Source organism: Vidua chalybeata, chromosome 3 (genome assembly GCF_026979565.1).
Source record: "Vidua chalybeata isolate OUT-0048 chromosome 3, bVidCha1 merged haplotype, whole genome shotgun sequence".
NCBI classification, from domain to species: Eukaryota; Metazoa; Chordata; class Aves; order Passeriformes; family Viduidae; genus Vidua; species Vidua chalybeata.
The window spans coordinates 49,628,847-49,641,453 of record NC_071532.1 but is presented as its reverse complement, the minus strand read 5'-3'; the positions used below and the strand labels follow the sequence as shown (position 1 = coordinate 49,641,453).

At 39.6% G+C, this 12,607-nt stretch overlaps 1 protein-coding gene across 2 annotated transcripts in view; it reads right to left on the bottom strand.

Moving 5' to 3' along the window:
• PEX7 (peroxisomal biogenesis factor 7) overlaps positions 1-8,734 on the bottom strand; it is a 41,709-nt gene extending 32,975 nt beyond the window's left edge. Inside the window, exons 1-5 of one of the 2 annotated variants that reach the window (XR_008430215.1) lie at positions 8,405-8,734; positions 6,988-7,045; positions 5,373-5,523; positions 860-937; positions 445-553 (exon numbers count right to left, since the gene is read on the bottom strand). Coding sequence is in view for 1 of the 2 variants with exons in the window: in XM_053939373.1 (XP_053795348.1) it covers positions 445-553; positions 860-937; positions 5,373-5,523; positions 6,988-7,045; positions 8,405-8,648 (640 nt within the window). In the remaining variant the exon portion in view is untranslated. The remainder of the gene's footprint in view (positions 1-444; positions 554-859; positions 938-5,372; positions 5,524-6,987; positions 7,046-8,404) is intronic. The other variant, XM_053939373.1, reaches the window with a different exon arrangement.
• Positions 8,735-12,607: the final 3,873 nt, after the last annotated feature.

Below are 12,607 nucleotides of genomic sequence, written 5' to 3'. Positions count from 1 at the left end.
GAGATCTACAGAATTGCTTAAAAAAAGCTCAGTGGGATCTGACTACATTTCTCACAGAGTTTATAGTCTACCAACACTTGAGATAATTTGAACAAAAACATAGGCCAAAACACAAAATAAAGTATATAACATGATTTAGTGGTCAATAACAAGAGTGAGATGAATGGAAGAGAGATACATAAAATAACAGAAAAAACTGCCACAAAGTCACTGCAAGCAAACTGCTGATCCTCGTTTAAATGGCCAAGAGGATGATCTACTGACTATAACAGAATCTACAAATCCAGCTGCAGCAATACACTTACCTTTCCTTGTTCCATTTTTATAGAACAAGTGTATGTGACACACAGTACCATCTGCTGGAAAAAGTGCTGAACTGATCCACTAAGACAGAAGGCAGCTTTTGGGTTTTTGTTGTGAGAACCTCTTTACCATCACACTTACCTGAGGCAGATGCAAAACAGCCTGGGATGTGTGGAGACCATATAGTGCTGTAAATGACTGCTTCATGGCCTTTAAAAGTGCATAATGACTTCCCCACAGCTGGATCCCACTGAATAAAGGAAAAATGAAGACTGTTGAGCTACACGTTCATTAAGAAATGAAAGGTTTCATACCTTGAAAAAAAAAAACAAAACTTTATACATACAGAAAGGATTAGATGAACATTTTTTTAAAAGGCACTTGTACGCTTAAACTAGTATCTTCTGAGAGTTCAGGCAACCTCTCAATTAAAGCAGAATTTCAGCTGCAGGGTAAAAATAAACAGGAAAAGAGAATCCATGTTGTTTCTTAAGACAAAGGACTATGAGTTCCAAAAGAAATCACACTTTTCACCTTCAACAGAAAACCAACATACCAGTTTGGCTGTTTGATCCCATGAACCAGATACCACTAGCTGCTCTCCTCTAGTTTGGCTCCAGTCAACACTATATGCCTGTTAATGACATAAGAGCATAGTTTAGAAGGAGCATTAGAATACAAGTTTCAGGCTGCAGTTAGCCAGAATTTCACAAAATAGACTTGGATTTGCAGGTTGTATCCTAGTCAGCTGAAAAACCATACCACTGAAGCACAGCAAAACTTGCCAACAATACCATCCACCTGAACAAAAATTAAAAGTAACCTCTCAGTCAGATATTAAAGGTACATACAGGCTAAGAAAAGAACCTGCAAAAGTAAAGATGGGCCAAAACGGAAGAAAAAGAAAAGTTGTAACAATATCCACATACATCTGCCATCACTAGGAGTCTACCACTTTAAAAGCCATAATTCAGACTTGATTTCTTATTGCTGATCCAATTTTATTCAAAGATCTACAGTTTCAAATTGCTAGCCATCTCTCATTGCAAATGCCATCTCTCTTCACAGGTGACTTTGAGATTTTAGCTGACTAACAATAAATGCTTTTTTATTACATCTAGTTCTTCTAAGAAATATATGTCATAAAATACTCCTGGTTACCATATTTTCCAGGTTCTATGGCACTCTTTTTTTACCACCCAAATCCTCAAACAAGTAAAATAAAATAAATTAAAAACTCACTTTCCCTCATAACTACTCATTTCAGCTATTAAGAAATTACTTTCCACTGTGTAGTTGAAATAAGCTCCCTCTTCCCTGACAGCATATTCTAATGCTGGCCCCTGCTTTGACAGAGGATACCTGAACTCCATCCTTCACTGCTGATTTTTCAGCTCTGCTGCCTCACAAAAACAAATGCACTAAGGTAGTTCTTCAAATTATTTAAAATCCTCAAGTCTCTAGTACATGTACAACTTCCATCTTCAAATTTGCATCTTTACTTGATGGAAGGTGCATTCTGTTTTGTCTGGTTTTTACCTCACACCAAAGTGATTCAATAAGCTGCAGCGGGACACAAATCATTTCAGTGTAAGGTGGATAAATATTAGATAAAACAGTTCATCCACTTCACCACCTCACCCAATCAGAGCTTCCAGGACACTTCTCAGAAATGTGGTCACTACCTATAAGTAGTAGGTGGCACTGCTCTCAACAGTTGGGCCACTAACCACCAAAGATTTGTACTCCACCTGGGATAATCAAGTTCTAGCACAGCACTGGATATGATCTGCAAGTCAACATACTAGATGTTGGGTTTTTATCTTAGATAGATGGAATTGTGCATTTAATAATCCTGTTTTGAAGGTGGAAGTGCTTGGACCTGTGTCACCAGGTTCAAAAAGCAGAGAAACTGAAAGGGAAAGAAATCCAGCAACTGTCGAAGTCTTCTATGGAAAGTGTCCTGTGTGAAATGGTAATTGAGGTAATATTTAGCTATTTCTGAGCATTTTCCTTTCTAAGAAATATTTCAGTCTATGCTAGATCCACCTTACATGAACTGGTTTTCATCTATTTGCTTATCTTCCATAAGTCAAACACAACCACTGCCCAGAGAAAAACAAGCTGCTTTATCTGCAACTCTCCTTTTTTATTTGACAAAGTCCTACTTCCCATATTCTGAAGGCCATACTGCTCTAGAACCATTTTGTACTAACTCCCTTCCTCGGGGAGCTTACGGCCCAAATATACACGTGCACAAGTGTACAAGACCCTGGGACAGTACTTAACAAAAGCCATATAACCAATTGAGGGGTAATTATTTTGGGTTTTTTTACCAAACCATACTCTTGACTTTTCTACTTTTGTTAGCTAACTAATTATACTACAGTTCATTAAAGCATGCTACTTTCCACTCTAACTCTTCCTACTAAAATAGTAACAAAGGAAACACACTAGTACCTCTCCATAGATTCTAAGAACAGAAGGTATGACAATTCTCCAAAGTGGCTCCCAAGCTCCTCACAAATATTTCTCTCTCTGCCTTTGAATCTCTGTGATGGCCTCAGCTCAACTCCTAAGCTGCTGCTGTTTGGAAATGCCCCTAATTGTATCACTACACAGTATGCCTCTTTCACACAACAGCTCAATAAGTGTTTGGCTCTCATATTCATATTCAAGTTTTTCCAGAGAGAAACAGATCTTTGGGAAACACACACCTGTGTTACACAATCCACATAAGATGGTATTCAATACATTGTACTCAGGGTGTATCAGATCGACTGCATGGATAAGGCAAAGCACACACAGGGCTCCCAGCTCACTCCCAAGCTATCAGCACGGAGATCTGCAGAGCGCGTGCTGTGACACAGACCTGGGCACATATGGCACACAGGGCTGGCACTGCTCCGCGCTCTGCAGCTGCAGCAGAGCCAGCGGGACCTGGGCGAACTCTCCTTCGGGCAAGAATTACAAACAGAAAAGACAACAGGCTTGGGGAAAACAAGAGATCCTGTCCATTTGGCATGTGACAGGTCTCAGTAACAGGGAGAGGATGAAAATAAGACAGTGTGAATAACCCAGTAAGGTTCACTTTTACTCTTCTTTCTTTCCATTCTCCAACATAAACGTATAGACACTTCAATGGAAGCTGTGTTGAGCAACTGGGAAAGATTAATAACACAGCATAAATCTTGTTAATCTTTTAGTGCTATATCTTCAATCATAAAATAAATGAACCCTAGCTTATGCCTAAACAGCAGCAAGAAATGCCTCAGGCAAGATAAAAAATGAAGGAAAAATATGTAAAAACATAAAAAATAGCTTAAAATAAATAAAAATAAAATAAATGTTCAGCCTCACTTTACAAGACAAATTTAAGTCAAGCATTCTATTATCTCACAATCCAGTGAGATTTTGTCAAAACCAATTTAAATTAAACTAATTTATTCATAAGATTCAGCAGTTGGCTAGTGCTGGAATAAAATTCATTGTCCTTTGATAATGCAAATTCACTTTTAAATTAAAAATGCACATTCTTTTTGAGAAGGAACAATGATCTCAATGATCAATTTAGAAAAAAAAGAAACAGATCCCTGTCAATCATACATTAGAAATAATATAAAATGCAGTGACAAAACTGCCATTAAAAAAGTCAGACAGGGATTAAGGATTAGGAAGGTAGTGAGAACACTGCCTGCCAGTGTTTGCCACAAATTTTTAGGTAAATTCCTTCTGAAATCTATCCTCTTAACACAAGTTCATAAAGAATCACTACAAACCTTTCATATCTCACAATAAACTCTCACTCAGCCCATGTTTCTTATACTGTCTTTCTGAGCACAGTTGAATATGTCCACCTCCCATGCTACCAGCTCAGCTAAGACATAGACACAGAAATGTTTATTTCACAAACAACAGATTATGTAACAGAACCAAATAAACTTACTGATGCAATTTCAATGAGAAATTGACAGAAACAAGAAAAAAAATAGTACTATGCTTCACTTACAGTTTCTTTCTGTAACTACTATCAGCCTTTGAACAGTATCAAAATCCTGATCACAACTAGAAATTCCTCTCTCAAAATTCTCAGTTTATACAGTAAGTGTATTAAACCAAAGTAGAAAAACTACAAAGTAAGCTACAGAAGATGGGCTCTTGTGTAACTACAGTCACCCAACTTTTAGAATTTTGCTTCATATCTGAAAAAAATCTTGAGGTTTTTGGGAATGAAATTGAATTTCTTCCATTTTTTGACTGCATATCTACTAGATTATTTTATTGAGATTGATGTCCTTTAGATAAAGTATCAGTAAAGTCAGTAAAATGCAAGCTGAAACTCATTGCATCTTAAGTTCAAAGACTTAATAGAAGTGAGTGCAGGGTTAGAAGGAAAGCTTAAAAAAAAGGGGAAGAAAAATCACTTTAGGGAAGATACATGTACTACAGTATAAATATCCTTAAAACGATGCAAATATATTTGTGAACCTGAATATAATATTCTTCTCTCCCCATATACCACTGCACAAAGAAACTGAGATTTTAAGAAAATCAAATGCAACAGTATCAAACCAAGGCTAAAAAAACATACATGCTGTCCCAACATTTGACTGCTGTTACTTGAGAAGGATCTCACAGATGCTAGGAGGGAAAAGGATAAGCAGATCTGAGTGTAACCCAGTTGCTAAGGATGCACATAATATGTATCACTCCACAACCTCAAGACTCATATATCAGCTATCTGATTTATACCCATCTAATAAGGCTCTCTAAAAATCACAGCGTGACTGCAGTAATTTCAAACATCAAAATGATTACTTAGGCTGCAAGGAACCACAAATGCTACTTCTGAATATATTAGATTTGTGTAATCAAGTAGCACCTACTACAGTGTATGAACATGCACAAGAATATGTACATCCACTTTATATTCAAGTTATTAATTCAAACCACAGACTCAAAAAATTTAGAAAACAACAAGCCGCTTTTGATTATAAGACTACAAATAAATAGTTTATTTATTCAAACATAAGAGCATCCATTAAATTTTTTAAGTTTGACTGATTTACCTCCAGAGTGTGCTCCTTATAGACTTGCAGTGGACCTTTGGTTTTAGCCATATCCCAGATTTGCAGAGATCCATCTCCACTACAAGTGATCAACATGTTTTCATTACTCTCACTCCAGGTCACATCAAACAGGCCATCATTCCAGTCAAAGCTAAATTGGAAAAATGAAGATATTTGTCAGTGAGAAAACATGACATAAAAGTCTGGACTAGTTCCATGCAAAGAAAGTATTTAAATCACCCTTTTTACCATTCTAAACAGCATTTTTATACATTTGAGTTTCAGGTGAATCTCCTCACTATTAATTTACTCGTTTGAATGTCAATTTCTACAACCGTATGCCAGAATAGATTGATTAAGTTAAAGCATAAATGAGCCAAGAACCTTCCACACATGAAGAAGGAACTCTGATTCCAGTCTAAAACTTGCCACGCAAACAGAGGTACCACACGCCTCAGTCTGATCTATGGTTTCTCCAGAACGTAAGAGCACTTTGTTTTTAACAACTGTGGTAAAGAAAGAAATAAAATTGTGTTGGGAGAGCCTTAACCAATTCACACCACTATGAATCTCAGTCACAACGAAAACACAACAGAAATATAGTCATGAATTTACTGAAGAACTCTACACTCCCATTGAAAATGCTTTCAACACACCAACAATTCACCATATGGTATCTGATGCCATATATTAGTTATTTTGTGACAGCTACTAATTACTGCAATATTATCTGATGGGAAAAATGGATTTCCTTACCTCCTTTTCACTGAAGGTTTATCTAAGCTTAGGTCAGATTTGATGGCACTCTGCAGTAATGATCAGGTGCACATGGAACACTTTGATAAACAATACAGTCTGTGGGTTTAAGAGGACTTTCTACCACAAAATAAGTGGAGTCACTGAAAACAGAAATGAACTGTACTAAATCAGAGTACTTAACAGAAGTAATAGTGCTGAACATCTTCAAAGAGTCTTGTTTTTTAATTATGAATCAAAAAAGGTTTCTCTGAATATGATTAACTATTTTTAAGCATTTCCATGTCAGCCACCTTAATCTAAACAATCACTGTTTCAAGACTTTCCTTAGAACATTTTAGGTTAATAACAGACCAGTATTAAACTCCCTCCTTTCTAATCTTTCTCCTCCTTCCATGCACAACAAAATCAATCTCCTTAAAACCCCTAGAAAATTGTATCTCCTAGGAAGGACCTCCATAACTTGACGTAGCTTCCTGCTCTATTTTCAGTATAAATCAATCATAAGGGCATAAATCTAGGTGTCAAGGCACTATTCCTAAAAAGCTAGAACTTATAATTTCAAGCTAGTGCAGAGAAGCTGCTATTAATTCACATTGTCAGTTTTCTACAAAATAGTTTACACTACGGAAATGGTGCAAGCCAGATGATTTCCCATAACAAAATCGATGCAATGTAAACATATCTTTTGCATAGTATGTAAATACAAATATATTAATTTTTATGTAAATACAAAGACCTACATTCACTAGTTACTTTATATTGCTAAAAATAACCAGAAATATTTCAGTTGTGCCTGGTACCCACAGGTACAAAGTAAGTTTTTATCTTACAAAAATAAAAGATAAACCTGTATTACCTCCTGAGCAGAACAATCCCAGCTTCGTTTTGTTCCAGCACTGCCAGAGTTCCACAACCTAAACCAGCAAAATGAAACAAAACATCACAACTAGTTCTCCAATGCCAAAGGAAACTGGAGTGGCTCTGAAGTAGCTTCAGTGTGCAAACACAAAGGGCACATGAACTTTAAGAGGCCTAACAATTACTTGCATAATTAAACATCTTGTAGTCTCTAAAACAGTAATTCACATCACATTCTGGTTTGATTTTGGATTTTTTGGTGCTTTTTTTTTGGTTAGGTTTTTTGGGTTTTTTTTTGTTTGTTTGTTTTGTGTTTTTTTGTTGTTTTTTGGGGTTTTTTTTGTTTGTTTGTTTGGTTGGTTTGGTTTTTTTTACTGTCGTATATCTGTAGGTGAGGTTGAAAAATACTTGCTTATTAAATGCATAAAAGTGCATTTTTCCCGTGGGCCTCACATGACAGACATACCAATACAGAGTTGCTTTTGTCTTTTTGATAACACAGCAGACCAAACACTTTTTTCACCCCTTCCTGAATACAGTAATACAAACACAGCTCACCAGAAACTAAATAAATAATTAAGTTCTGATAAAACACACATTGGTTCTGCTTCCTCATCTGATGAGGATATTGTTAAAGTGATTCTACACTTGGATTTTTTTATTAATTAATATATTGGGGAGCAATATTCCCACTGGAAATGAAGAAGATGCCAGTATTGAAGAACGCTCAGACTGGCTATTTCAAGAGACCACAGGGTCAGCAGGGCCTGCCTGGACACTCGGGGACTAAAACAAAATCAGCTGAGGGCACAGAAACACAGACCTAGCTGAGCTGGAAAGGACCCATCAGGATCGAGTCCAACTCCCGGCCCTGCACAGCACCATCCCAGAGTCACGTCCGAGAGCATCGTCCAAATACTTGAGCTTCTGTCCCACTTGGTGCTGCGACCACTTCCCTGGGGAGCCTGTTCCAGCGCCCAACCACCCTCGGGATGGAGAACCTTTTCCTAATAAGCAACCTAAACCTCCCCTGACACAACTTCAGGCTATTCCCTCGGGTCCTGTCACCGGAGAAAGTTATCTTCAGATATTTTATTCACACTGTGTACGTCTTTACATTTATTGTCGACCCTATCAAATGAGCGAGTGCGTTACGAGAACCACCGGGGCAGCAGCGGGTTGGGAAGAGGCGGACCCCGGCGGGCTGTGGAGGGTAAGGGGCAGCTCCCGCGACACCCCCGGCCCGGCCGCGGGGCACAGGCGCCGTCTCACAGCAAAACAAACGCAGCGGAAAGGGAAGTCGTCCTCAAATGCTTTGGCATTTGACAGACACCGTCTGTCCTTCCGCACACCCACGCTTCCAGCCTCCTCCTCAGCCACGTTCCCGGTCACCCCCGCCGCGCCGCCCCCCGCACCTGCCATGCCGTAGTACTGCGCGGCGGCGCAGGCCACGCGCCCCGGGCAGTATGGCGAGAACTCCACCGCGTACCCGTGCAGCCCGGGCAGCCGCAGGGCGCCCGCGCCCGCCGCCGTGCCCATGGCCCCCGCCCGGGCCTCCGCCGAGCCGCGGAGGAGCCGCCGCGCCCCCGGCCCCGGCGGAAGCGCCCGCCCGCCGGGCGGTGCCGGAGCCGCGGCGCAGCCACCGCCATCTTTGGCCATGGCAGGGGGCGGCCCGGTGCGCTGCCGGTGCGGCGAGCGGGGAACGCCGGTCCTCAGAATCGCCTTCCTGCGCAGGAGGTGTCACTGCCAAATTTCAGAAACAATCCAGTCTTCTATACGCCACGTAGGACATAGATCGGCTTGGAGTGTGTGCATCAGCTTGAATACATGAGATGTTTCAGTCATAAGTATGTGCGTTAGCTTTTATTTTTCCTTTTAAAAAAGACCTTCTAAGCTTTTAATTCTCCTAATTTTTTTAATAGATCTGCATATTTTATCATTCTTCTCAGTATGCAATTGTGCTTTATGGAAGTCCTTTTATGAATAAACTTCTTACACCTGTGACAACTTCTGTTTAAGTCAGTGGGAATTTTGCCTTTGAAAGGAAGAGATGGGCAGGGGGTGTTCAGGCTTAGAAAATTAATAGCAGAGCAGCAGCTGCAGCTTTTGCCATACTATATTATATATAGCTATATATCCGCATCTATGTCCCTTAAAATACAGACACTGAAATTACTCCAGTTGGACCCAGACCACCCTAATTAGTAACAAAGACCCATCTATCTGTTTAAAGATAAAAATGCAAAAGTGTAATTTTACACTTTCAGAAGTTACAGCAAAGACAAATTAGATTATTTAATCACAGATACCTCACAGAACTTGGACCATAGTTATGTATTCCTGCTACCTAGCCTTATATTGAAAACTAAACCTTGACTACAAAATCCATTGTAAAGCAACAAAAATATCCATTTGCTTAAACTGGCACTCAGATGCAGAATTAGGCTGTTCTACTAATTCTTCAGTCTTGTAATAAAAATGAAAACAAATATGTTTATTAAATAGCCTCCAGGATTTTAGAATAAAATCAGTTCAGTGCAAGTGAAGCTCAATTTAATGTATCCTTTTGATTGCCATAGCAGTTCTCAAAGCCTCATAACTGGCAAATTACAGGCTGCATTTATTGACATCATGTGACATCAGACTTTTTTAACCCTGGGGCAAAGGAATACCTTATAGAATTGGCTGCTCCGGGCCAAATTCAACCAATTTTAGCTTCTGTGAAATATTTTTACATCAATTTGTCTTTCCAAGTTACAGGACAGATTTCTGAGTAAGTGTTTTTAAATTAATTACCCTTTGTGACTGGGATGTCAATAGCAATTCTTGAAAAGACACAAGGCCACCACAGGGGTATAGTAAGTAAATTTGGACACCGCCATTTGCAGGGCGTCAGGGAGTCAGATGCTTAATGGTGTAAAGTCCAGTTACTCTATAGACAATTTATCACTGAATTGGAAGGGTTTCATCAAGTGCATTTTTTGCAAGCTGGTTGATCTTTCATAATGAGTGAAATTCTCCAAAGAGGTTATGCAAGCAGGAACCAGTTCTTATCAGTGGCCCAGATTTATTTTAAAGACATGATTAAAAGAATTTTCATAGACATACATATCAAGAAGTGGATAAAAGGTTACAAGGAAGTCCTGAGAGAAGGACTAGTTCTCAAACATTTTTTTCACAGACAAACTTGTGAATTCTGGTTTTGAAGATCCAGGAAGCAGAAAGCAAAATAGTACGGTCAGTGAAAGTATTTGAATAGGATGGTTTCAAGGTAGAATAACAACAAAAGAAACAAAAGCTATTTTACAGGCAAAGAGAGACGGTCCCAACAAACGAAGTTGCTAAACATGACTGTTTCCTCCTCAGCCTCTGAGCAGCTGAGTAAATTCAAGAAATATGAAGGACCGCCAATCATAGCAGCATTTTATATGCAGCTACTGAAACCAAATGATCTACCAGCCAACTCCTTTCAGCTAACACCAAATGACAGAATCACAGAATTAATTAAATTGGAAAAGACCTCTGAGATCACTGAGTGCAACCTATGACTGAACACCACCATGTCAACTAGACCATGGCACTCAGTGCCACATCCAGGCTTTCCTTACATACCTCCAGGCACAGTGATGCCACCACCTTCACTGGCAGCATATTCCAATGTTTGATCACCCTTTCTGTGAAGAAATCCCTCCTAACGTCCAGCCTAAACCTCCCTGGCTCCATTTGAGGCCATTGCCTCCCATCCTGTCAGAAGTTGCAGGGGAGGAGAGGCTGACCCCTATCTGCCTACACTCCCCTTTCAAGGCATTGTAGAGATGGATAAGGTTATCCCTGAGCCTCCTCATCTCCAGGTTGAACACCAGCTCCTTCAGTTGCTCCTTATCAGACTTGTGTTTCAGAGCCTTCACCACCTTTGTCCTTCTCCGGACTTGCTCCAGCACCTCAATGTCTGTCCTGAACTGAGGGGCCCAGAACTGGACACAAGACCCGAGGTGTGGCCTCACCAATGCAGAGGAAGAATCCAGGCAGATTCTTCCAAACAGACGGATCCTGCGTGAAGCAGTAGATGGCAGCCATGTTCCACACAAAAAACGAGAGCCCTCCGTTGAAGGAAAAAAATCCCCAAGTACACTGAAATTGAAAACGCAACATAATTTCAATTAAAAACGGGAAAGTTGCATAGTATGCAGTTTTAGGCTATCTTTATGCAGCTGTCACTTCTCTATGCTCAGCCAGCAGAAGTACCCCTCGTTAGCATTAGAATAAGTGCTTGGGATGCTTACTGCAGTATCTCCACCCTTTCGGACCCAAGAGCTCTGCTCTGTTACAAGCACTTGTCCCTCATTTCCTCAGCTTGCTAGCTGACTGCTAGCTTAGGTGTGAGTTGAGCTGGTAACCATCACTGCTGTGTGCACAAATCCTTCCAAAACTTGCTGGTCAGCAGGAACAGTAATCAGAAAGGCTCGAGTCCAAGAGTTTGAACAACTTATAAAAAGATCTTTTTCTACCAGAGAAAGTAGAATGTGAGCTATTTCCTCATGTGAAAGGGCAGGTAGCTTAAAACACTGAAAATATTCAAGGAGTGCAGTTAATTTTTGTCTGTCTTTTAACTATTGAACCATTCCCTACGCTCCATGCCATCAAGATTTCTACAAGTGAATGCTTATTGACTGATAGAAGCATAGAGATGTTTCCAGCTGAAATCCTCAAAAGCATTTAGAATCCCAAGGTTCATTTAAGATTGAAAAACTGGCAACATTGAAAATAAACAAATAAAAGTAACCAATGGGGCTGTAGTAATGAATGCAAAGGGAAAAGGCTCCCCTCATATAGCTAAACTGAGCGTTATGGCATTTAGAAGGAAGAGGCAGTCAGCATGGAGGCTTTTCTGGAAGTTCAAAAAATTAAAAGAAGCAAGAGGAGGGAAAGACACTGGAAAAATTAAGATTTAGACATGGAGATTTAGAAAGAAATGTGAGAATTACGAGGAAAGAGTATGAAGCAAGAACAGCACACAATCTTCACCGTGCTCACAAGAAAAGGGCTACAAGGACAATCCTGACTGGTGAAATATCCATCCCTGATAATGTATCCACATTGTTTGGTCAGGTTTTGCTGGCTGCCTCCCATGTGCACCATGCTGTAATTTGGTAAGCAGATTCCCCATGTTATTCTTATTCCATGATCAGCTGCATCCCTACACAATGGCCACCAGTCTCTATTTACCTGCCCCCCGCACTTAAATATTGTTTTAAATGTTCAGTGTGACTATAAGTGTACCTTTTCTTAAAGACTGGCAGCTGACTGCCTCAAAATACTGCCTTCTCCCTATTGAACTTAGAAGTTACTTCTCATTGTCTACAGTGATATACTTAGTCTTTTTAGACAGCTTTTAGAAACAAGGTTTTCTAATTTTAGTTTAACCATTTTGTAGTATTTGTGAGAGTTCTGGCCTAAAGGTTATAAAAATCACATTAACTTATATACTTTTAATATCTCATTCAAATTTCTGTATCTCCAAGTTTCTTAAAATTCTTTTTAGACACTCATAATTGAAGGATGAGTGTCTTTTTTTAGACACTCATAATTGAAGGATGCTGGACTCCTGAAAACTTTTT